Consider the following 27,447-nt stretch of genomic DNA (forward strand, 5'->3'; position numbering starts at 1 on the left):
TGTGTTTACCCTGAACGAGCCGAGTAATCTCACAATCACGTACAGAATTTTATTATTCATGTGGGTGGATCAGCTTCCTGCAAGATCGTCAGGGAACCATGTGACAGAAGCCAAAACATAATGAGCTGAAAGGAGCTAAAGTGCAGAGGCAGGTGTTAATTAACTGTGGGAAACCACTTAGCACGAGCCGTTTCACAGCAGCAGCTCAGTACCAGGTAGAAACACTGCATCAGAGCAGAGAGAGAGAGCATGAAGCATATGACCCACACAGTCAGAGCAGACACATCCAACCATGCTGCTCATTCAGCAGGCAGGGTCCTGGCTTCACAGAGTCACAAATGGTTTGTCCACTGGCTTCAAATTAGCTGAAAAAAATGGCTGATATATTCATAAATATATTGTTTGCGGGGGGTGGGATTTAAATTATTCAGAAAACCTTCAGCAAGTAGGATCCCTCCTGTGGATTTTTCCCTCTTATTTAAAGAAAGAATAATAAGTTGAGACATTTTTTAGGTCGCTGTGATATTAAGGCCGTCTCCCTGCTGGTTCTGTGAATCTACTCAGTCCACATTTCATGTTCTCCTCTCCCTCAGATCTAATCACATTCAGTCTAATGTAGTTTTGTCCTTCAATAGTACTTAAAGCAGAGTGCACTAACATTATTAACCTTCCCTGTCCCCCTATTAGCCATTTCCTTTAAATCTATGTCCCCTAAAAACATGGTTCAGGGGGAAGGTCAGAGGTCGACAGTCTCCTCTGGATTACAGCAAGATAAGGCTAATTACACTGTAGCTCTGATGAATGTGGAGAGAGGGAGAACAGACAGAATGTGACCAGGTACATTTTCAAAAAATGCACAATTTAAGTTGTACAAACACAACCTAAAGCGAGCATTAAAAGTAGATGACAAGACTGAAGTAACAATTCCTTGATTTACACAATTTCACCACTAATAAACCAACATTGTTTCTTTTAAAAGTGGTGAATTAAACTCCTGGCTACATTTACAATGGTTAATAGGAAGAGAGAGAGAAGTGTGTGTGTGTGGTCCTACATTGGCATTTTTGTTAACTGTGTTGTAATTTCTTGGGGAATCTGTAAAATCTTTAATAAGCTAAAAAAAGATGTAAGTCAGTTATGAATTATGAATAGAAATGTGTTTCACACATTCTTCAACAAATTTGGATTTGTTAATGTAGAGACACAAACTAAATATTTCTTGACACAAGTTGTTTAAAGATATGCCCATTTATTTACAGCCCTTCTGGCACCACCGTGCATTATCATCATCACATACAACAAGACGCCTTTGCTTTCTGTTGTAAAAAAGGGACAATACTGATTAACATTGACACTATTCATTTACATTTCTTCAGGACTTTTCCTTTAGTGTTTCCTTCCAGACAAACTTTACATATGGACTCTTTGTTACCCTGTTAGTTAAAGACTTTCACTAGCTGCTGCATGATGTATGTAAAAGTTTAATATGCTTAGTTTTACCAATTCGCCTTTTAACACTTCAGTGCGACACATTAACTGGAAGATTATCGGTCTGCTTGCTGACCACAAACTAGCACCGGCAGGTTTCAGGCCACGGCTGGTTGGAAAATGTCACATGGTCTCAGTGCAGCATGTGTTGAGTTTGTTCAACGGATTTGTTTTAATTGCTTTTTGGGTTCAGCTGCTGCAGACTGGGTTTTGTCTGTGAGCAACAGTGACATGGGGGTCTTCAGTAAAATACGCCACAGGATTTAAAAAAAACAATCAGTCATCATGACAGTAAAAAGAAAAACACATTTAAGGGTTGTTTGAAAAACCCTGAATTCTGTTCTGAGCCTAATAAATGCTCTTTTTATTCTGCAGGTGACCTGTTGTTACCTCTGCTTTCTGCCTGCGTTTGTCCTATAAAACGTCAAAGTACAGACAGAAGCCTGATTATTCGATACAGTTTGAAAAATGGCCTTAAATCTCTCTGCTATTATCTCAATGACTTTGAATTTTCCTCCACTTTCACAGACGGCTGGTGTTTGAGTGCGTGATTTGTAATCTAGGCTGCATTCTGCAGCTCTGAGTAAAGTCGCACGCTCAGAGAGCAGATATGCCGCTCAGTGCTCCTGCCTTGTTTGGCTGGACGAGTACAGCTCGGGACACAAAGGACTCGTAATGCTCCACCGCGGATGTCATAAGCCATAACACAAAGCTGTTGAGAGGTGGAGGTGGTGGGTGAAGGCTCGGGTTGAATTTTAAGTTTGAGTGTGAAACCCAAACAACCTGCCCTTGATTTGAACTTTTTCAATGGAACAATGTGCTGGCAACAATTAATTTCTGCATGAGATCATTAGGACAACACTGAGCAGTGTCCCAGTGCAGATCACTGTAATGAGCCAGTCTTTGAAATCTGTCCTCCTGTGCATTCGCTGCTCGAGAAGCCGCAATAAAAAAATCTGTCTTTACAAAGTAGATGAGCAAAGGCTGATTCAAAGAGGGGAGATGAGGAAAAGGGCAGAGAGCTGTTGTGAGCCTTGGGGACACATGTAGCCTATTCATAGTTCACAAGTCCCAAAGTGTTTCAGGGCCAGGCCTGTCTGTGTGAAAGGCTCTAAAGGGGCTGACCATTTGGACTGTTGGAAACACCACAGTCTCTTTCTGCTGTGTTGAACTAATTAACACATTATTTAAGCTTGATGGAGCGGTTTTGAATATATGTATACTTAAAATATAAAATGTACTTGTTTTAGTTTTAAGTGCTTCATAAAGTGTATTTCACAATATTCAATTATAATAAAAATAAAAACTATTCCAGCAGGATGCACGCCTTCCTGTTCAGACTTCCGATGCTCAGTGTATGTGAGGTGAGCTGGTTAGAAAGGGATTAAAACTGAACCACAAAGCTGCTGCGGACGCAAACTTGTTTTAGTTTGAAAGCGCTGATTTAAAATAAAAACGTGGATGAAGCCAGATAGAAGGAATTGGTGATAAGAATAAGAGCAGAGAAGTAATGATGACAAGGATGGTGGAGGAGAAATGGTTTAAGGAGAGAGGGGGGAAATGAACAGAGTTGGGGGAGGATTGGAAGAAAGGAGACCAGGAAATATGAAACAAGGAGAGGAGAACAGGAGCTGCATTAAGATGACAACAGGAGACAGCGGAGTCAGTAAATATGATGCAGTGAGGGGAGTGGGAGCTCTTAATAAGAAAAAACAGGAGGAGGAGGAGGAGGAGGAGGAGGAAGGTTTTAACAGTCTCTCTACATGCTCCTTCTTTGGCATGACTAACTGAACATCCTCGTTGTCCTCCTGCTCTCTCTCTTTGCATCACCATCATCAGTATTCCTCCCACAATGCTCTCAGTTGTTTTCTTCACTTACCACACCTATCCCAGTGACACTGAATCAACAGAGCGGACAGCTCAAACATGGAGAAGAGGAGATATTTCCCTTTTAGAAACACAGTCACGAGGAAGAGGGAGGTCTTTTCACTTAACACTCAATTTGAGCGTTTAGTGAAAACTGTAGAACTAAACATGTGATGGTGCTTTAAACAGAAAGCTGACGCTCTTTGCTCTGTTATGTGGTTTATGTCCACTGACAGCCTGGGCAGAGTTGGGGCATTTCAAGGAGATGAAATAAGGCAAATGCTAATGAAGCGTGTGCTGTGATTTCAGCAAACCATCTGAATGAGTCTAGCAAGTTTGTACGAGAGTGTTGCGTGTGGTGTTCACACATTCTGCTTGTCCAGTTTAGTTTGAGTCGAAGTCTTGATTCATGCAGTTAAAAGGGGTTCAAATAATGTGTCCTATTGTGTTTCATATCTGGAGTTCCTGAATTATTTTATTGTTGCTGTTCTTTAATTAGAATTTTAAAAATTAAATGATGGTAAATAGAACAAATAAAGCCATGAGATGTAATATTGGGTTCAGTAGCTTGCCTATGGACCCTCTCTCCTGACCTAAAGCCACCCCAGATACACAAAGTAACTGATACAGCTACAGTGACTAAGTTTGCACGGATGCCAATATTCAGATTATAAACCTGATTAACAACAGTGTGGGTAAGACACATGTTTGCATTGACAGCATCGTCTGATTACAATAATAAGATCATACGCAGAAGAAGCAGTAAATGAATCAAGACATATTCCAGGTGTATTCCAACCTTAATGACACGTGTACGTGTTGAGTTGTAGCTTTTGCAAACTTACAAAGCAAACACCCAAATGGTATATGGTATTGTTGTGCACTGATCTATTTCAGGTAGAGGTTTTAAACTGGCAGCACAACATCAGTTGTATATGGGGTAGTAAATATAACGATATAAAGCAAAGCAGACGATGCTCTGCAACATGAAAATACGAATATGAATGGAATATTCTATTAGCAACTCATGTAAACGCCCCAATCAAATAATGTATTCTGATTAAGTTAATTTGTCGGATTATTACTACATATAACGTACTTAGTGTGACACAGCCACATACCCAAAACACATGCTGTTTGAGACAATATTTGCATGATATACAGGTGACTGCATTCCTCAGACCCTATCCTGAGTGTCATTTTGGTTAGTGGGCACTTGAGGTGTCGAACTGCTGTGCAGTTTATTTACCAACACTGCATGTTACTTGTCTTGATTTTATTTGACATTTTTGTCGCTGTATGTGTTTTTATCCAGTATTCTATTTATTATGATCTGTTACAAATAGTGTTATTATTCTGTTGATGATTTATATTAGTAACTCTGCAGTTCCCCTGGTGCCTACAGACAACTTCAGTATGTTTTAGGTCACTGCTTTTGTTTTGTGGAACACTGATTAACCATCAGCAGGCTCCTTTTTCAGAACAAACAAAAGGAACAGAAGAATAAAACATAATAAATGAATAAACACTTAAAGCCATTATACAGCAGATTACTTCTCAGCGGTTGGTGGAGACAAACACAAACTAAAGGGATGTGAATATGAGATGTGTTTTCATCTGCTCTCCATGTTGTTTTCCAGCACATTTGCCATGAGAGTCATCGCCTGGTTCTTTTGTGAGCTTCCAGCGACATATGTGCTAATGTAAACCTTCAGAATTAATCAACTGCAGGTCGGCATGGTGAACATTCATATTAATAATAATAAAATTGATAATAAACTTTATACAGCACCTTTCAAAACAGTTATCTCACAAGTTAAGGCAAACAATGGTTACAGTTCAAAACAAATAGACCAGTATGAGACAAAGGTCCTGCCTTTGTGTCCTCCTGGTTCTCTGCTCAGTGCCCCTGCTGTTTCCTGCCAGTTCAACCTGTTAAATTTGTTTCCCTTGTAATCTGCCAGATTGTCTTTGTAGCCTCTGTGTGTGTAGCTCTGTGAAACCACACACTGGGAAAGAAAACAACAGTTTCCACCTCTGCCTTATTATCCTGTATTTGGAAATCAATCGTTCCTGTGTGGTTTGTTCACTGCCTGACTTTGTGCGTTTGATTACCAGAAAATGCTGTTGATGTATTCCAGTGTCATTACCAGAATGACTGTGACTGTGATGCAAGCAGTATTCAAATACAGCCTCCTAAAATATCAATTAGTTTTGCCTGTTTTCAGCTTCTTCAGTGGCCCATCGCAGAATCAGAAAACAGTGGTAACCCCGTGCATGGACCAGGGTTATTATAGTTAACGAAAACTAAAACTAGCAATGATAAAATAATTTAGTTAACTGAACTAAAAATAAAAAGGACGATTACAAAAAAAACGAAAACTAAATAAAAACTACAATGAACAATGCAAAATTAACTCAAACTAAACTGCAGATAAATTCAGCTTCGTTTTCCTTGTTGTTTCGTTTTCTCCCTCGATTACAGCCTGTCCTGCAGGTGATGGTTAAAGAATGAAATTAAAGGACTTGATAAACCATATTTGGTGTCATACATTGTTTCATCCTTTTTCAGCTTCTACAAGTCAAGGCTTTCTCTTAATACCTGGAAAAACTAAAACTAAATTAAAAACTAAACTAAAACTACAAAATCACTTGTTGAACCAAACTAAAATAAAAAAGCAAACTGAAAAACTAAATAACAATAAAAACTAAGGAACATTTCAAAACTATAATAACCTTGGCACAGTGCACACAAAACTGCAGGAGATGGAAAAAACAAACACCCCAATATGCACAATGCTGAGAGCTTAACGTCTTCATGCAGTGATATGTCGGTGTTGAACCTTCAGCTTGATCAGTCACTACAGATACAAACGTAAATCCATAAGATTCAAGCTCAGCTGAAAAGTATGTTGTTAGATTTGTGAATAAGTGTGTTACCTCTACCAAAGACGTGTCAAGGTTTTCAGCCTTGTCCTTGTGATTGTTTTGTTTGTCAGCTGGATGACACTGACCGAAACCAATGAACCGATTTTCACAAAACATGGGAGGATGGGACATGGGCCAAAGAGAACCCATTGATATTTGGTACAGATCCAATCAAAGGGGCGGATCCAGGAATCAACAATGTAGGGTTTTTTTGAAAAAATGAATGGATCTTGATTAAAACATCTGACATTTGAGTGTGTGCAATTTTGTGTAGATCCAACTAAACAGGAAGCTCTAGCTGCATGATTTGAGATGTGGTGTCATGGGGGGGGTGGGCCATTTTGTCTATAACTGGACAAAGGATTTAGTTTGATCCCTTTCTGTGTGCTCTGTTGAATGATATTCTAGTTCTAAACGTCTCATCATGGACCATGTATTTAGATACTGTGCGCAACATTTATCTTGTGAACACCCAGTGGAGTGCTGAGGAAAACCCAAGGTGATGAAAGAGGAGAGACCATAAACAATGAAGAAATACAGTATCAGGAATAGTAGGTGAAGAGAGGTATAAACAACTTGCTCTGTAATGACTGGCCCCAGGGTTTGAGAGTGGCGAGAGAAACTCATTCACTGGTGGGATGGAATTCAATTTACTAGCTTGGTGATTTAGAAAGCCTCCAAAGTAGAGTGTGAGTGTATGTGTGCAGTATTACACTATGTCAGGATGTCTGTGTGTAGTGATCCTGAGCTAATTCATGCTGAGATAACTTGACCCTTACACCCTCCTGGACGTTACAAGAAACAGACCATAAAGGTCTGTTTCTCTGTAAGATCTATTTCCCATCTGTCCTGAAGAAGAGAATATAATGTACAAACACCCAATATCAAGAAGATTTTTATGGTTTAATTATTGTTCTTTTATAATTATAATGACCTTTATTTGTAAGTACCTTTCATACAAAAATGCAGCTCATAGTGCTTTACACTTTATACATATAATATGTCATTCAAATGATATGATAACAGATTTTAAGAAACATAAGAACAAGTTAAAATTAAATTTCTTACATAAACACAGGAAAGAAAGAAAGTGACATAAAAATATATTGTAAGAGCGCTGGAGTAAGTTCAAGATCTAGTTAAAGGCTGAAGCACAGATAAATGTTTTGAGTTTTTTTTTTTAAAGATTTACTGAACTATATCTTCTCTGATATCTAGAAGCAGTCTCTTCTACTTTGGAGTTTACAAAAGCTGCATCTACAGTTTTCTTTCAGCTGCTGTTGGGAACCTCTTGATGCAGATGATATCAGTGTTCTAGAGGGAACATAGTAAACTAGAGAGTTACATGTATCTATATAACTCGGTCGAGGCCCATTCAGAGCCTTGTATGTAAGGAGGGAGAACCTTAGTCAGTCAGTCCTGTGTGTTACAGGCACTGCAGAGCAGATAGAACTGAACTGATGTGTTCTCTCCTCTTAGTTCTGATTAACTCCAGCGTATTTAGAACTCTGCAGCTCAGCTGTTGTTTTCTTTGGGAAGCCTGTTCCCTTGTTTCTTATTTCGATTTCTTGTTTCCTACACAAAGATGAATGCTCCGAGGACAAATGTCTTTTATTGAACTTTTTAAGTAAGCGAGAGTTTGTTTTCAGCCTTATTGGCAGAAACCCTACAAGGCTTCAGTTATCAGTTTGATGCAGTCTATGCACCAAAACGATCTGGTGCATAGACTGGTCAGGAAAGGATCATGGCTTGTGTTAAAATAAACCCTTTGCACAATGTTAACCATGTGCAGAGACCTTTTTCCAGAAAACACTGAATGCAAACTCCATGTACCGAGAGGGAAAATAAGTCTTTCTATCTTACTGTGGGGGACTTCTAACAGTAAATAAATTATTACTTTTACTACCAGTAAAGGCCTTGCTTAGAGTGGAGGAAATGCATAAATCTAAGTGTTGTACAGATGTGGTAAGTCAGGCTCTCAGCCCTGTCACTGGTCCATAATGTAAGATTTTTGAGCACATGACAAGTAGAACATTTAGAATGTGGATCGTGTCGTAGGTCAGTGTGCAGTCTGCTGTCATGTGGTGACACTGGGATTGCTGAGATGGAAGTTTATTCTTGTAAAGGGCAACATGATGGATAAGCACACTAATGATCATTCATGCATGCGTTATGAATTACCACAGGTCCCTGCTGACACACACACAAAACACGTTATCTGGCACTGGCATTTGTGTGGATGGGAGTGTACAGACACATTCAGGTAGCAGGATGGTGTATTGTAATTCTCACATCCTTCATTAGTGATTGCAACCGTTTGGATAGAACAGAATAACCAGTACTCCGTGACAGCAGGATGAAATATAACATTTCAATTATTTCTACAAAGCCTGAATAGATGAAACCACACAATTAGCTCACAACACTTGCTATTTTTATCATAAAAACACAAAATAAAAGAGTTGCCGGGCAACAAATCTGCAAATTGTTGTGGGCAAGTTTTATTTTGTCAAAAATTCATAAGGAATCAAATGATAAATAGCCACAGTAAAGTTCATGGTAACCAGACCATTATTGTCTCACAAACAATGGTTCTTGTTTAACCGTAGACTAGGACCCTGTTTTGATCATAATTGTATTTTGTGAAACATTTTGCAGAATGTGGTGAAGGTAAAAGGTAAAAGGTCACTCTAGTCACCACGGATAAACAAAGATTCATTGCTCTCTTTAAAATGTTAAATTGGGTGTCAATAGGGGAGTGTCTGAAATGGAAAGAGCGCATCCTCTGGGGAGCATGAATTTGTTCTGTAAATTTCCTGGTAATCTGCCTTTTAGAGTTTTTGTTCCAATGGCAACAAACAAGAAAAGATCAGGGGATCAAACAAAACCATCTTTGAGGACTATCCACTACAATTTGAATGGAAATCGTCTCCACTTCAATTCAGATATTCTGCAAAAAAATCATTTTCCTGTTCCTTTTAGCCTCTTGTCCACACGCAAATGGAGTTTTTAAGTCATTAAAAATGATTTTTACAACCACCTTTCAAAGTGCAAATTTTCAAAGACTCTGGATTCTATGTATTAGTGTGTACATGTACAACGGTTCAGTAAATGATGTCACAGTTTACTTCACGGGTTGCCACTGATGCTGTCTGTAAGGAGCATGAGACAGATATAACCACTCGGCCATAACTCAATTCCTAACAGTGACTATTTACTGGTTTCTTCACATTTGTTTAATGCAGCTAGATTTAATTACAAGTTTGCAGCAAAATTAAGCATTAAGCATTTGTAGTCATTTTTGTGTTGTCCTCTGAATGGAGTTACTGTAAAAAAAAAAAACGATCATGTGGACAGAGATTTTTTTTAAACAGAGGGGGCCTCAGAAGTCTTGCTCTTGACCAAAGGTTTCGACCACTGGATGGACACGTAGACCAAACAAAGGAGTTGACGGACATTGGCATCCTGTTGCTACTAGTGACACATTGCAACACTTTCACATAATGAAACATATTAAACTTTGATCCAGAACCAATTCTTAAAGAAAACCATTACAGTACTTCAAGTCTCTACTCATTGTCTGTGCCCATGCATTTTACACATTTTATGGAGATACTCAGTATAAACCAGCAATGATTTCATCATAGAAAACATTTAAAATTTATACTGTCAGAATTTGATTTGTACTAACAATCATGAACTTTTGGTCTGATCTCCCTCCACATCCCTTCTCCTCCCAGCTTTTGCTCTCTTGATTCTTCCTGTCTGGTTTCCTGTCTTGTTTTTGGATTAAACTCCCAAAGCTCAGTGAAGAACGCAAGTCAGCTTGCTGCATGTAGTCAGGCAGGGAGGTGTTGAAAATTATGATCTTTCAACAAACTCCTCATCTTCAGACATACTTGTCGGTATGTTGGGTTCTATAAACTTTCCGTGACCTAGGTATCACCAAAATAGAGGCATTTTCGGGGAAAGCACAAACAAGACATAACTCAAAGTAAAATTCCAAAAAATATTTTTAGTCAGAAATGTTTACATTTGGAAATGTAAGGTTTGAAAAAGTCTAAACTTGTGACAGTGCTAGGGATGATTGCTGGAGAAACCCTGTCAGAGACTGTTTTTGCTTTTTTTCTTTCCCTTCATTCACTCTTAAACCTGGGATAAATTCAAACTTAGAACTGATTGATATTCACATATAATCACACATAATTACCATACTTTATTTTACCATTTGTTCAAATCATCAAGCAAACAGGAATAATGTAGTTTGGTGATTTTGGAAATAGGTGCCTAATAAAAGACTACATTACACACTGATTTTAATTTTCTATATTATAAACAGTGTCAACAACATGATGAATGTTTAACATAATCATAATCAATAGGTTTTCATTTTGATATTTCAATCTGCTCATGATTATTATCTGACCGATTGAGCTTAGTCATGATTGCTTGCCAATTCCTTCCTGATTGCTGATAATGACCTGCTCATAATTTTCTCCCCTTACTCTTTTTCTTTCCTTTTCTCTTATTTTTCATCTTCTCTGCTTTCTCTCCTCTTAACGCATTTTTTCTTCTCCTTTCTTTGCTCCCTCTAATTTCCTTCTGATGTGACCATACTTAAAAAAAACTGTAAAAAAAAATCTATTTTGTTAATCCAGTTTATGCTGCTTGTTGGAGCCTCCCCATCTATGCAACATCGTAGAAGGATTTGTAAAGATGCCAGAAGAGGGCCTTTCCTTTGGTGTCATGTCAACGCCATGGGCCTGTGCATCGGAGCTGGCGCTTGTAGCCGTAAGGAGAAAACTGAAAAGACAGAATGTCTCTTTACACCTCAATAGGAAAAGGAGGGGAGAGGGAGAGGATGAGTTGGACACACCTGTGATCCAAAAAGAGAGAAGGAAACTCAAACAAAGGCAGCATGGAAGAGAACTGAGGAGTGAGAGTAACTGAAGGAAGGAAATAACAAAAAGATAAACTAGTTTTTGGAAAGAAATAGTCCTGGACCAAGAGGCAAAGGAGCTGATCCCTAAAGCCTGATGGAGAAGATTTGAAAATCTGTCTAACCTGCTCAGATTTGGACAGTGATCCCCTCTGTCCTGCTTGAACCATACAAGCTAAGTCTCCATACTGAAACTCTCCTGGCTTTCCCGATTCCCTTTGCCTCTAGTAAAATCACCTCTCATCTTCCCTCTCCCTGGAGATTTAAAACACACATTCTCTTCACTTTTCACCTTCATTGGACCCTGACACCCCTCTCCAACAACCACCTACACACACATCCCTCTCTACTGATCAAATTATGAACTGAATGGCCGTGTGATCCTTTCCTGGGAATTAATAAATGCTGTAAAATTAAGAAGATTGGACAATGTTTATTAAGATTGGACAATGTTTAACCCCTGTTTATTTTGTGGTTGTCCGTTTAATATTAAAAGAGACAAAAGGAAACTCCCTTTTTTCATACTGCATCAGCCTTGTCAAAGGTCATGACCTGAAGAAGCAATACTAATTGCCTCTGCTCTCTCTCACAACAAGTTACTTGACATGGGATCAGGCTACACAGGCCGATGCATGCACAGCATGCAAAGCAATAGAAGAGAGACTGTTCATAACCCCAAAACAGACTGAATTATTCTACATTGCTGATTAAACTGATTTGAACTCGAAAGAAAGTAAGTTTTTACTATTATGTATTATAGGAGGAGTGTTTTAATGCAGTTTTTAAATCTGTCTGCATCCAGCCTGCTGTTAGTCAACAGAGACTTGGCTTGGGAACCAGAGGGTGGCCAGTTCAAGTCCAGCATGGACTGAAGTATGAAAGGTGGACTGGTAGCTGGAGAGGTGAGATCCACTCAATTTCACCTACCAGGCTAGGAGTTGAGGACGCCATCATCTACCTGCTGAATCAAGTTTATGCCCACCTGGACAAGCTGGCTAGCACTGTGAGGGTCATGAGTTTTTACTTCTCCAGCGCTTTCAACACCATCAGGCCAGCTCTACTGGGCAAGAAACTCATAGCGATGCAGGTGGATGCACCCGTCGTGGCCTGGATTGTGAACTACCTGACTGGCAGACCACAGTTTGTCAGACACATAGTCACTCTGCAATAGTTGGATGTATCAGCAAGGGTGAGGATGCTGAATACAGGGCTGTGGTGGGTAACTTTGTCACATTGTGTGAGCAGAACCACCTGCAACTCAACGTGACAAAGGAGCTGGTTGTGAATCTGAGGAGGGTCAGGACACTGATGTTTCCATCCAGGGGGGCAGCATGGACTTTGTGGAGGTTTACAAATATCTGGGAGTTTACATCAACTGTAAGCTGGTCTGGGCTAAGAACACTGATGCCCTTTACAAGAAGGGCCAGAGCCGCCTTTATTTCTTGCGGAGACTTTCAACATCTGCCGGACTACGCTGAGGATGTTTTATGAGACTGTGGTGGCCAGTGCTACCCTGTTTGCTGTTGCGGACGCCAACAGACTCAACAAACTGATCCGCAAGGCCAGTGACGTTGGAGGGGTGGAGCTGGACTCCCTGACGGCTGTGTCTGAAATCTCGAGTAGCCACCAGCTGTGTCAACACATTCACCTGGCAGTCACCTACAGTGTGTGCTATGCCAAGCTGCAGGTGCACATGATGCTCATGAGCACCCCGTCTCATTTGGGTGTTTGACCAGAGGTGAGAACTTATTTCTCAAGTGGCAAAAATAAGTTTAGGTTAATGAAACGCCTTCATGACTACAGTCCAGTCAGACAACTAGCACAAAGGTGTTGTGTGCTCCCTTGAACAATTAGCAGGCACATCACTAAATTTAGAATTACATTATAATTTAAATTGTAGTTAGTTGAATAACGATGATGGTGTAATATCTATACATTTATGAATGCTTAAAAAAAAAAGAAATATTCTGTAGTGAAAAACCTTTATTTCAAATCACTTGCACTTTGAACAGTGAACCAAATAATAATGAAGGGTTCTTGCACGAGGCCCACTGTTTGAAACCAAAAGCACTTTCTGTGACACCCCACTGCAGCAATGGGGCCAACAGATAGTCGATGTATATTGGATCCTTCTAAATGAAGAGCTGCAGCTAGCTGTGCTCCGTAAGTAGATTCATCATGTCCTGTAGGTAGCTGTGTCCAGGACAGGACACACACATTGAGTTCCTCCCTGTTTGTTCCAATTAATCAACAAAGCACACAGGACAGTCCTCCTGCAGGTGGAGTGGGAGGTGATGTGTTGACCTGCAGTGACTTAATTATCTTTACCTCAGTCCTAGCACTGGTGTCTGTGGGCTCATTCTGTTAAGGCTTTTTTAATGTCTGTTGTTCATGTAGTGTAAAAAAAAAGAGAGAGAAAGCTCAGCTGTGTCAAAAAAAAGTTTTAAAAAGGCAAAATCAAAGCATCCCCCCTACATTCCTCTCAATATCTCAAGTACATCTACTACCACAAAGGTTACGAGTAGTTCAAAAAAGTTTAACATGCATTTTATCATGTAATTAATATCCTTCATTAATATTTAATTTTAAGTCTCCATCCAGGCTGATTAGACAATGAACATGTCTACCCAGTGTCAGCTGGTACTTGTGATGTGCTCCATTGAAAAAGCCCATAATGTGCAACAGGGCCTTTTCAAGTTGAGTCTCCAATGTGCCGCAGCTGATTCCATCGCCACAGCTATTCTGGATAGGTTGAGCACCATTCTCCCAGATGACCAGAAGAGCCAGCTCATTTCCCAGTCGTATGCTAGTGCAAGTGTCATGAGGAGCAAAAGGTGGTGTGCAGAAGAAGTTGCGAGATGTTTGTGAATGCACACCATGTCCACTTTAATGCATCAACTTAACCTCATGAGGCTGCAGGTGACATCTTGCACCTTAAAAGTTAATCAGTTGTTCTCTGACCTTACTGGATCCTCCAGACCCCCAAGATAACCAGCGTGCTTAATAAAGTGGTCCCACACAAACCAAAAGCACATACACTATAGTATTATTTTTGGCCATCAAACCATGTCACTTATGAATGTCACTATATACCTTTAAGAATCTGCACTACAAACTAAGGTGTGATTGAAACATGAATTACTACTGATTACAATAAGTTTGTGAATGTAATTACGAATCAAACCATATATTCTGTATGTAACAGACAGTGTGAGGTGATTGTATAACTTGTGTGAAGAAATATTAATCTTTTAAAAAAGACAATCTGACCGAATTGAAAAATAATGGTGTCAAATGTAAGCACAATATCTTAGAAGAGGTAAAAAAATAGAAAGCTGATTGAACAAAAGATAATGGTGTCAAGAATGAGCAAAACTGTTTAAAAGTAAAATAGACATGCCTGGACATGTCTGGGCAAAACTAGGGTAAGATCCCAACATGCCCAGTTGAAGTTTCCAGAGCTAGAAAAGTGACCAATGAAATGTTGACACGTGTGGCCACGATAAAACGATAGACCAATGACCTACTGACACGTGTGTCCCCGAAATAATGATAACCAATGAAATGCCGACAGGTGTGGTCACTAAAGGGTTTATAAGAAAGCACCACACTACTGTCAGGCAGAGTCCTTCTCTGGTGAAGCTGCGGCTCGCTACTGAATGCTCTCGGGTTTTTTGTCGACAATAAACTCTGCTGCTTTTAAGTTGACTTCTACTGCTTTTTATTCGACTGGATTTTTTGACTTTTGGACCACAAGTGAAACCTAATTTTCACCACAACAACACACACTTTTAGATGGAACTTACACAGCCATGCAGTGAATACAATTTGAGTACAAAGATGACCATCTCCAGTGCTTTGAAAACATAATGGTCGCAGGTAAGTGTGATCCACCATTCTGCGAGAATATGTGAGGCTACTGGAGGATTCCAGCTTCATCCTGGAACTGTTTCATCACATCATGCCTCATGTGGTCATTCTGTGCAGCCAGCTCCAGAAGAAAACTTATGTCAGGGAGGTAAATGAATATGCATGTTGTGCTGTTATTGTGATAATGTCTACGATGCTTGTACAACTTAACTAATGCAACATGTCTGGTGATTTTACCTGGCCAATAAAAATAAAACTTTTCTCTTCTGGTTCTGCTCAGACTGTCTGGGACTTTTTTTTTCTTTTCAATTCAATTTCAGATGTCATTTACGTCAGTTGGCATCAAATGGGCTCCACAGAAATAATTCCTATTGTTCTACCATGAAATTAAATATAATAATTGGTGTGGGTTGATGTTGGGCCTACTTCTAAAATGTGGAGGTGTTGCGGCACCCTCATTGGGAAAGTCATCTATGACTATGACTCACTTCATCACAATAGTGTTCAATTGTTTATCTGTTATTATTTCAGTGATTCAATGAATCCATTTTACTCCTTATTTAATTTATCCCATGTTTGTAGATATGACGAGGCTGGGACGAATCAGGAACTCTTCAGTACTGTAGAGTTCAGTAGACAGAGACGTACGAAGATATAAAAACAGGGTAAAAGGCAGGGTCATAAAATAATGTTCAAAATCTATACACAGAGCCCACTGGGCACACAGAAAAAGCTTGAACATACAACACAGAGGAACAAGACAAATGAGCGACAACACGAGGGAAACGCACAGACTAAATATACACACGTTCAACAGAATTACAATAATGAAACAGGAAGTCAAAACATGAAACTGCTAAAGACAACTAGTGTTTGTTTTGAAGAAGAGAGCAGATATTTTTTTAATGAAAACTCACAGCTACTTCTATCTACATTACATTTAGGGCATTTAGCAGACGCTTTTGTCCAAAGCGACTTACAATAAGTACATTTGTCACGAGAGAGAAACCACAACATATCACCGTCGATGGGGTGAAACGAAATATAGAAAAAATTGTCAAGCCCTCATCTGAAGATCGTAACTGCTATTTGTGAAAGATTCTTTAAGTGCATCTATACTTTAAGTGCTACATATATCATTGAGATATTTATGCTAATTCATGTGTAAAACATTTTGCTGTGAAGCATGAGCTAACTTGGAACTTTTGATACCTTTTATACTACTGTATAAGCTGTTGGATTAGTTTACACCTGGGCCACACTGGGTGCATGTGAGGTGCAGGACAAATGCGTCACTGATCTGTTGCACTTGTCTGTTCACACAGGGAATGTGTTTGCTGAAGTTTCTGCTATGGCTACTGTATTTCCTCGAATACATGTAAGTCTACGTACTGAACTAATTGTCAGGACTCTACAGTATAAAGCTGTGCACCTTCCAGTCCTGCAAATATTTCACAACAAAAGCCTTGTTAAAACAAAAGAATGGATTCAGTCTTTGCTTTGATCATTTTAACTGTATTCTGCTGTGAACCACTCGCGGCACGTGGAGACAATACGCGAGAACCCTTCTGTCTGGAAGAGCAGTGCAGCTCAGGCATGTCTCAGCAGGCAGTGTGGCCACTTTACCCTAAGGATGAAATGAAAAGCATGATCACGCTCTGTGATGCAGATTTGTAACAAAACAGCAGGGGAAATGTTATGTCGCCATGAACTATTTCATGTCGGAGTATTTGTCACACCTTGATGTGTTCATATCCAGCTGACACACTGCTGTCTGCACTCAGTGACAAACACACACACAGTGCTGTCCGTACTGAGTACTTGCTGTGTGAATTGCTAAGACCAGTAGGTTCAATGTTTCCCATTAATCTGACATTTGCTGTCAGTGTTTGCTGTCAACTGGTCCCTCACTTGCTGTGCAGCTGCAGGCTTGAGCACATGTGACTGACAGAATGGCTTGGTTTACTACAGTGAGACGACTTGAAATTATTAACATCAGAGGAAAGAATATCTTCCTTTGGAAACTTTTAGGTTCAGCGATTGTGGCGTCTACGAATGTTCCGCTACATTTTCTGACTAATGAAGTTCCACGAGCTTTTAGATGTGTTATTTTCTTATCTTTTCTGGGATGTGGTCCGCCTATTTCCACAACTTCCTCCTGCAGCTTTAAACTCGAGATATTACAAAGACCAAATCTAGTTCAAGAAATAGAGGATTCAGAGTTTGAAAATTAAATTTCTCTACAAATATGACATTCTCTGTCCCTGAATGCAGCACTGAAGGCTAACTTGTCCAGTGTAGCTGTCTTTTATATTTGACCGAGTTAATTTGATTACTGCCTGTATGACAGAAGTGTGTCTGTGTGCATGTGCATTAATAATGTCTACCCACTACAATCTCCAATTCTGTATAAAGGAGTTAAACGATTTGCCAAAGTTTAACATGTTTAGACAAAACCTAATGAAACTCTTTGCCTTCCTACTAATTTAGATTAAAACAACAGATGAATTCCTTCAAAACAAACAGTCAAGAGGAGGAAAAACACGACTTTGATAAAGATAATAGCAAATACATAAAAATAATGAGAAGATATTAGGGGTAAATTATGGGTAGAGTGATGATATATGAAAAAATGTGACATAGAGGTGGATTCTTTTTTTATTGTCAATATATTGAAGATCAAATTAAGTTCAGGGTGGTCGAGAGTGTGTGGTGTTGAAAAATAAAAACTATGGCATAATGCTGATCTGGCCATACAGCTTAACTACTATATTTTCTTAATATTTAAAATGTGATTTCAATGTTTGGATGAAACCTCAGAGGTGATTTGTCTCTCATTAAAACTTCTCTGAACCCTGAACTACTTCAGAAGCTTCAGGGAGAAATTTGCCAAGACATCATTACGATTATACTGAATATTACAGACAAAATGAGACATTCCGGACTGTTTGTAGTGTGCTTTATGTTGTCTGCAGGCTGCACCCCCACCCCCTCCTTGCTCTTCAGGTGAGTGGATCACCTGCATCCACTCACCTCATCAGGGCCTGGAGCATAAGAACCCAGGGGGAACTGCTCACTGGCCCTTTGACAAGCTTGTGTGTTGCATGTGCATGTGTGTTTAGTCTAGGTCTTCTTTTGCAGTTTACTAAATCATCAGTTTAGTCAGGGTCCAAATGAACCAATCACATTTTTGAGAATATGCTAGAAGTAGTAGAGTAGTGAAGTGGTTAAAAGGATTATAATGTTGATTGCTGGCCAGCTTAAGCTCTAGGAGGGCGGTGGCAGACTGTTTTCCACAGGACAAAAGCAGGGCTGTGAACCACGCTTTATGACCTGATGCACAAAGAAAAAATCCTCACTTGAGAAAATGGTCACAGCAGATGACTAAATTCAACATTTTGTTTGTCAACTACTTTTTATGATGTGCTAAGCAGGCAAGCTCTGGCACCACTGTTGTTAAAAGTTAAATCTAAGGTTGCTTATCCTGGAAGCAGTTAGCCAGGATTTTTCCAGAATTTAAATGTTGACTGCTAGGACATAAGGATGAGAGATAAAGTAAAAGGTGTTTCAGGAACAAATTACCAGCTTAGGTTTGGGTGGATTCACTCAGAGGCTCAATCCTCTGACATGTCTGCTTCACAATTTTTATAATGGTCATTCACCCAGGTGGTGGAATTATTCAGTGCAGCTGATTAATTATGTTACAAAAACTGTAACTTGGCAACGGAAGGCTCTCTCGGGAGCAAATACTGGGCCATCCCACTTAACTTTCATTAAAAACCATGAAAGCAAAATAGAAACTCCTGCCATTCACAATTCAGGTACCTGCTACAGCAAACAAGACTTGCCAGGTGACAACATATCTCCTAAGCCTGGCCTGATATGTGTGACTGAGATTTAATGAAATTGGAAACAATGGTTAGACAAACTGAACCCTGCATTATACTGGGGGTATAAAAAGCTCAAATGTTTAGAGAGGCAAGTCCACTTACACAGTGAACTTGCACTCAGAAGAAGCTGTTTTAATTAGCAGTCTCCTGCTATTACTGTGACATTTATTATACCAAACTGTTGTTGTGATGCACGCCACACACAGATTACTGTGTCGATGACAGGTTCTTTCATTATCATTTTTTTGGGGGGCAGAAAATGACCCTTGTGAGCCAGCAGCTTGTTCTTGCTAATTATTTGATGTAGAGATTTCTCAACGCAGTGAATAAACATGTGAAAAGATCCAACAGTTTCCCCCTTCATAATCACTGATAATTACAGATGTGACAACCCCTCACACAGACCAGAGCACCGCTGATAATTAACATTTGTATCTCAGTAAAGGAAAAGACCACCTGGCAGAGAAAACAAATGAGCCTGCAGTAGATTCAGATTAGATATGTTGAAAATCAGATATCCGCATGATCTTGAATATTGTTTATGAATAAATCAATATATTAATTAAAGAAATGCTTAGCAGCATGAGCAGGGAGAGATCAGAGCTGACACTTTCCAGCTGTAGCAGGAGGTGGACTGAAATATTAGTTAAATCAAAACTACGTTTGTTACAGTCCACACCGTGACAATCCAGAATTGAGATCAGGAGGCAGAGTCGTAGTCTTACACGCTTCTCTGCGCTTCTATTTGAACAGTCACCCGCACAATATCCCATAGAAAGTGTGTCTGCCCCCTGCCATCTAAACTCATTAAATCAAAGGTAAACAGGAGAGGGGTAATACATTCAAACCTAATAAAAGTTAACACAAACAATATATTGGTAACAAAACACAGAATGATAAAATGCGGTTTATTAAATATCAGGTCATTCAATACAAAATCATGACTTAATGATCTGATTACTAATCATCAAATCAATCTATTATTGATAACAGAATATAACAGAAACCTGGCTGCAAGATGGAGAATATGTATGCTTAAATGAAGCGATGACCCCAACCCATACTAATACTCATGCTCCTCGAAGCACAGGCAGAGGTGGAGGGGTTGCAGCAATTGCTAAATCTGACCTATCAACCCTCGACTGAAAGAAAGTTATAACTCCTTTGAAAATCTGATGATTAGCCTACATCCAAGCTTGAAATCACATTAACCAATTTATCTAGTTATTATATATCGTCCGCCTGCCCCTTACTCAGAATTTGTATCTGAATTCCTATCAGAACTAGTTCTTCGGACAGATAAAATCATTACAGTAGGCGATTTCAACATAATGTAGATGCCAACGACAGCCTTAGTTCAGCTTTTCAAATCAATAACAGACACAATTTCTATTATAGTCTGTGTTTATCTGATAAAACTGTGAATAAATACAAAGAACTGCTTCCCTCTAGACTTACCTCTAAGTCATGCGTCAGTAGAATACAGGAAAGTTATCAAAACTTTACTCCCACACTAATTGATAACTTTGTTCATAGTACAGCAGCTTCATTAAAAACAAACCTCGACGCTGTCGCCCTGCTTAAAAAGAAAAAGTAAATCAGAGGTGATCAGCTCCGTGGTATAATTCTCGGACAGGTGCTTTAAAACAGACATAACCGAAACTAGAGAGGAAGTGAAGTTCCACCAATAATCATGACTTTCACCTCGCCTGGAAGGATAGCTTGATGAATCACAAGAAAGCACTTAGAAATGCCCGAACCTCTTATTATTCATTATTAATAGAAGAAAATAAGAACAACCCCAGGTTCCTCTTCAGCATTGGAGCCAGGCTGACAGAAAGTCACACCTCTACTGACCCATCTATTCCTCTAGATCTGAGAAGCAATAATTTCATGAGCTTCTTTACAAATAAGATTATAACCATCAGGGATAAAATCCACCACCTCCTCCCAATGAATATCACAGATACATTGTCTGGCCCTGAAACCATAGACTCACCTGTAGCACCAGATTTGTATTAGAACCATTTCTCTTCTATTGATCTTTCTGAACTGACCTCATTAGTTTCATCATCTAAACCAACAACTTGTCTACAGGCTCTGTCGCATCTGGACTTTTTAAGGAAGTTTTCCCCCTGATTGACAGTTCTATATTAAATCAGATTAACATGTCTTTGTTAACAGGCTACGTACCACAAGCTTTTAAGGTAGCTGTTATTAAACCTCTGCTGAAAAAGCCTACACTTGATCCAGAGGTTTTATCTAATTATAGACCCATATCAAACCTGCCCTTCATTTCAGAAATCCTTGAAAAAGCCGTTGCTAACCAGCTGTGTAATTACTGAGATGGTAATGGTTTGCTGGAAAAATTCCAGTCAGGATTTAGAATCCATCACAGCACAGAAGCAGCACTACTGAAAGTCACTAATGACTTCACAGTTGAGGTGGAGCCGCCTCAGGCCTAAGCAGCATGCAGCGGTGAGGTTGAGCCACCTCAGGCTGAAGCAGAGTGCAGCCGTGAGATGGAGCTGCCTCAGGCAGCAGAAGAGTGCGGCGGTGAGGTTGAGCCACCTCAAACTGAAGCAGAGTGCAGCGTTGAGGTTGAGCCGCCTCAGGCAGCAGAAGAGTGTGGCGGTGAGGTGGAGCCACCTCAGTCCGAGGGAGGTTGCAGTGATCAGGTGGAGCCGCCTCAGTCCGAGGGAGGTTGCAGTGGTCAGGTGGAACTGCCTCAGGCCGAAGCGGAGTGCAGCCGGGAGGTGGAGCTGCCTCTCGGTGAGGTGGAGCTCCCTCAGGCTGAAGAGGAGTGCAGCGGTGAGATGGAGCTGCCTCAGAGCGAAGCAGAGTGACTAAATGAGATTGTTTGAATCAGTGATGGGGTGAAAATGAGGTATCACACATGTAGAAGACACCTACGAAGATGTCAAGAGAGTTTGTTGTGATAAGAGCTGACACCAGTGTCTATGTGTTTACATTTATTTTACGTGTAAATCACGTGATCTCCACCACAGAGTTTATATGTCACTTCCTGCCTCTGTCTCCTGCACCCGGCTGCTCCAAATTTGGACTGAATAATGCAGAGGATTTGTTGCCGTAAATGTGTCTGTGCAGAGAACCTCCCGCTGTGTCTGCACACTGCAGGCAAACTCTGGATCCAGTTCTTGGGCCTTTACCCACGGGTCATGTCTGAAAATGGCTTTAGATTTGACCAGTGATTTCAGTCATTAACAATCAACAAACCAATGTTTTTTCATGTAGTGTCCTGCCTTAGCCAGTAACATCATTTTTATTGTATGCTCCTCATCTAATAAATATTCATTCTACTAGTTTGTTGTTTTTGTGTGTGTGTGTGTGTGTGTGGCTGCCCCTTCAGGATGTGTTCTGTTTAGGTCCAGAGCCTGAATTCATCTTTTGTGTACAGTCTATTGATTATTAGTTATGCTTACCTGCTTTGTGCCAAAATGGCTTCTTTGAAAAAGTCCATTGCTGACTTCTCAAAGTTTCAATACACTAGATGCAACCGCAGGTCAAGTAGCATAAGGCAGTACTTCTTTATGATATGATTATATGCACATTTAACTTGTTCTCACTTTACGTTGCTCTCAATGAAACAATGTTAAGTAAAAAAAGGGCTTCACTTTCAATCAAGCAAAACAGCCCAATTTAATAACTGACATTATTTTCCAGAAACACAAGTCTATCAACTTGATGGGATCAATTGTGGAATGCAGTACATGTCTACACACAACAAATGTTGCTGTATTTTTCCATTAAAAGAAGGAAGAACTGCTTTGGAACCGTTACACCATTTTATCCATAAAGACAGACTATACAGTGGCATTTAATTAATCATAAAATAATCCCACAGAAACAGCACTACTAAAAGTCACTAATGATGTTTTTATGGCATCAGATGATGGACTTGTCTCTGTACTCGTCCTGTTGGATCTTGGTGCAATACAATGAGTGCTGAATATGGAGGATTAACTTCTAACCTACGTTCAAGCTGCTTTCAGACGTGTATGATAGCAAATGTCCAAGTGAGACACTCTCCACCTGGACTCCTACTTTAATGTCCATAGAAATCCAGGAGAAGCCGATGTGTGAACACAGCAGGAGATCCTCTGCTGGATTCACCGCACGCGAGTGGGGGGTTGGTGGTGCTTCTAAAACACTCCAGACGCAAAAATGAAAACTAAAACAAAAAGACAACAAATATCTCCTTGTGAAAATGAGGTTTCACACATAGAAGACACCGACGAAGATGTCATGAGAGTTTGTGGTGATAAATGCTGACACCAGTATCTATGTGTTTAATTTTTTTTTAGAAGTTTATATGTCGCTTCCTGCCTCTGTCTGCTGCATCCGGCTGCTCCACCTTTGGCCTGAATAATGCAGAGACTCTCTTCTCTCTTCTCCAGAATATTTTAATGTAGACTTCAGGCATCAAGGAAACCAGAAGGTGGAACAATATACAAACAATGTCTCCCACAGCATCCCCATATGTCTCCATCACCCTGCTTCACCCATTCTAACAGCATGTCAGTGAGCTAGAATTACTGTCACTCTCTATGTTACATGTAAGTGTTTGCATCCTATTGGATAGGTAAGTCTAAATATGCTTAACTATTAATCACATTGTGTCCTTACATCTTGTCACTGGTGAAATACTCAAGAGTTCAGCTGATGAAATGCTCAAAAGAGTTCAGCTGATATGTGTTGAGTGACAACTGGTCAAAAATGGAAGGAAATCCCTTGGTTTTGAGATATCACATTCGAGAGGCCACTGTGACCCTGCCCTTTGACTACCAAAATCGTATAAATTACTCTGTGAGTCCAAGCAAGCAGGTGGGACAAAGAATTCTTGATAAAAAACAACAACCTCCAGTGGCAGCCATGTTGTGTAGTTAGAAAAATCACCATGGAAATGCCCAGTGGCCGCTTTGTTGTGTTTCCATGGAAACTATTGATGTCTTTTAATGTTTTGATCCTGTGATGTAGTTAACTTTATAGTATTTCCTTTGATCCTGGGTTTAGGGGTTAGGTTAGGGTTAGACTGCAAGAGTGACGGCACAGTTTCTAAAACCTTCAACTGAGGAGACAGCAGCTTTCATTTGTGAAGAAAACAAGTCTCATTTACATAGACAACAGTTTCCCAAACCTTCTTCCTTTGCCAAAATGGACACTGTGGTAAGATTATTTAACCAATGCTCTTGGCCAACTTGCTTTTGACTGCTACTGATTCATGTTTTGTCTAAAGCTCAACTACACATAATGTATGTTGAGTAAATACATCTATTAGACATCAATGCACGCCTTAAATGCACCACCTGCAAATGTAAAGGTTTGCAGCCAATTCATGGTCTATTTGAGACAATTTAAAACCTTACGTTTGTTGATTTTAATTGAAGACTTTTTAAGGAGCTGCAGGAACCCTGGTTAAGGTGGGAGTGGGGTTTTACTCAAGAATTCCATGTATGTTTCTTTTTTTCAGGCTTGTGGACCAATGCAGGTCCAGAAGGAAATTGATGACCTTATTAAAGCCATAGCTAAGGTTCAGGCCAAGCTGGCTACAAACTACCAGATGATCAAGAGCAGTGAGGCCAGATGTAGAACTCTGACGGCAAATATGCACTACAAGACAGTTAAGGCTGATCAATGCTGGAGCAGGGCAGAGGCTCTGGAAAAAAATGCTCTGAAGGAGGAGGTGGAAGTTTTAAAAAGAGAGAGGAGCTCGCTTCAAGACGAGCTCAAACGCAAGGATGAGCTCATAATAGATGTGGTTGAGTCAAGGCAAGCTCGCATAAGAGACCAGGTTGAACTCATGGTCAAGCTAGCATCAAAAGAATATGAGCTCAAGAGCACTGAGGCCAGGTGTGCAGCTCTGGAGGCAAACCTGGCTGAGGCTCAGAAAACCTGGTGCAGAAACCTGGAGGCTCTGGAAAAGGACAATTTGGATCTGAAGGAGAAGGTGCACCTTTTGAAAAGTGCGCAGAGCCAGCTTGAGCTTGTGATAACTAAGACTGAGAAAAGGCAAGCTCAAACAAAACAGAGTAACCAAAGTGATTCCATGCCTGAGGTGAATTTAAACAAGGAGCTCCAGAGCACCAAGTATGAGCGTGAGGACACACCTGAAAAATCAGAGGGAAATCAGGAGCTGGCTCAGATTGAGGAAAAGTGCAGCAGTGAGGTGGAGCATCCTCAGGCTGGAGAAGACTGCAGCAGTGAGGTGGAGCCGCCTAAGGCCAGAGCACAGTGCAGCGGTGAGGTGGAGCCGCCTCAGGCTGGAGAAGACTGCAGCGGTGAGGTGGAGCCGCCTAAGGCCAGAGCACAGTGCAGCGGTGAGGTGGAGCCGCCTCAGGCTGGAGAAGATTGTCGCGGTGAGGAGGAGCCGCCTCAGACCGGTAAAGATTGCAACTCTGAGGTGGAGCCGCCTAAGGCCAGAGCACAGTGCAGCGGTGAGGTGGAGCTGCCTCAGGCTGGAGAAGATTGCCGTGGTGAGGAAGAGCCACCTCAGGCCGGTAAAGATTGCAACTCTGAGGTGGAGCCGCCTCAGGCCAGAGCACAATGCAGCGGTGAGGTGGAGCTGCCTCAGATTGAGCAAGAGTGCAGGCCGGAGAAGGGTGCAGCGGTGAGGTGGAGCAGCCTCATAAAGAAGCAGACTGCCGCAGTGAGGTTGAGCCGTCTCAGACAGAAGCAGACTGCCGCAGTGAGGTTGAGCCGCCTCATGCCAAAGGAGAGTGCAGCAGTGAAGTTGAGCCACTTCAGGACGGTGAAGAGTGCAGCTTCAGGCCAGAGAAGAGTGCAGCTTCTCCGGCCGGCTCAGGCCGAACATGATTGCAGCAGTGAGGAGGAGCTGCCTCAGGCTGGAGCAGAGTGCAGCCGTGAGATGGAGCTGCCTCAGACTGAAGCAGAGTGTAGCGTTGAGGTTGAGCCGCCTCAGGCAGCAGAAGAGTGCAGTGGTGAGGTGGAGCGGCCTCATGCCGGCGAAGATCACTGTGCTGTGGTGGAGCGGCCTCAGTCCGGAGAAGGGTGCAGCGGTGAGGTGGAGCAACCTCAGGCCAGAGATTATTGCAGCGGTGAGGTGGAGCTGCCTCAGATTAAGCAAGAGTGCGGGCCGGAGAAGAGTGCAGCAGTAAGGTGGAGCAGCCTCAGGCCTAAGCAGCATGCAGCGGTGAGGCGGACCCACCTCAGGCAGGAGAAGAGTGCAGCAGTGAGGTGGAGCCGCCTCAGACCGCAGCCGAGTGCAGCGCTGAGGTGGAGCCGCCTCAGGCTGGAGCCAACTTCACAGTTGAGGTGGAGCCACCTCAGGCCTAGGCAGCATGCAGCGGTGAGGTTGAGCCACCTCAGGCAGGAGCACAGTGTAGCAGTGAGTAGGAGCTGCCTCGGGCTGAAGCAGAGTGCAGCCGTGAGATGGAGCTGCCTCAGACTGAAGCAGAGTGTAGCGTTGAGGTTGAGCCGCCTCAGGCAGCAGAAGAGTGCAGTGGTGAGGTGGAGCTTTAAGTCGCAGAAGATTGCAGCGGTGAGGTGGAGCCGCCTCAGGCAGCAGAAGAGTGCAGAGGAGAGGTGGAGCCGCCTCAGGCCGGAGAAGAGTGCGGCGGTGAGGTGGAGCCACCTCAGTCCGAGGGAGGTTGCAGCGGTGAGGTGGAGCCGCCTCAGTCCGAGGGAGGTTGCAGTGGTCAGGTGGAGCTGCCTCAGGCCAAACCAGAGTGCAGCCGTGAAGTGGAGCTGCCTCAGGCCGAACCGGAGTGCAGCCGTGAAGTGGAGCTCCCTCAGGCTGAAGCAGAGTGCAGCGGTGAGATGGAGCTGCCTCAGAGTGACTAAATGAGATTGTTTGAATCAGTGATGGGGTGAAAATGAGGTATCACACACGTAGAAGACACCTACGAAGATGTCAAGAAAGTTTGTTGTGATAAGAGCTGACACCAGTGTCTATGTGTTTAAATTTATTTTACGTGTAAATCACGTGATCTCCACCACAGAGTTTATATGTCACTTCCTGCCTCTGTCTCCTGCACCCGGCTGCTCCAAATTTGGACTGAATAATGCAGAGGATTTGTTGCCGTAAATGTGTCTGTGCAGAGAACCTCCCGCTGTGTCTGCACACTGCAGGCAAACTCTGGATCCAGTTCTTGGGCCTTTACCCACGGGTCATGTCTGAAAATGGCTTTAGATTTGACCAGTGATTTCAGTCATTAACAATCAACAAACCAATGTTTTTTCATGTAGTGTCCTGCCTTAGCCAGTAACATCATTTTTATTGTATGCTCCTCATCTAATAAATATTCATTCTACTAGTTTGTTGTTTTTGTGTGTGTGTGTGTGTGTGTGTGTGTGTGTGTGTGTGGCTGCCCCTTCAGGATGTTTTCTGTTTAGGTCCAGAGCCTGAATTCATCTTTTGTGTACAGTCTATTGATTATTAGTTATGCTTACCTGCTTTGTGCCAAAATGGCTTCTTTGAAAAAGTCC

General features: G+C 41.4%; 1 protein-coding gene across 2 annotated transcripts; it reads left to right on the top strand.

Annotated features, from left to right (window-relative positions):
• The first annotated feature begins 24,005 nt into the window (after positions 1-24,005).
• On the top strand, positions 24,006-27,275 carry LOC138411458 (protein Daple-like). 2 transcript variants are annotated; one of them, XM_069531900.1, is made up of 3 exons: positions 24,006-24,168; positions 24,473-25,324; positions 25,403-27,275. In XM_069531900.1, the coding sequence occupies exons 1-3, from the start codon at positions 24,157-24,159 to the stop codon at positions 26,804-26,806; spliced, it is 2,268 nt and encodes a 755-aa protein (XP_069388001.1). In that variant the 5' UTR covers positions 24,006-24,156; the 3' UTR covers positions 26,807-27,275. The 2 variants fall into 2 exon arrangements, with proteins under 2 accessions (XP_069388001.1, XP_069388000.1); XM_069531899.1 differs by having other exon boundaries at positions 24,473-27,275.
• Positions 27,276-27,447: the final 172 nt, after the last annotated feature.

This window comes from Paralichthys olivaceus, chromosome 9 (assembly GCF_024713975.1).
Source record: "Paralichthys olivaceus isolate ysfri-2021 chromosome 9, ASM2471397v2, whole genome shotgun sequence".
Classification (NCBI taxonomy): domain Eukaryota; kingdom Metazoa; phylum Chordata; class Actinopteri; order Pleuronectiformes; family Paralichthyidae; genus Paralichthys; species Paralichthys olivaceus.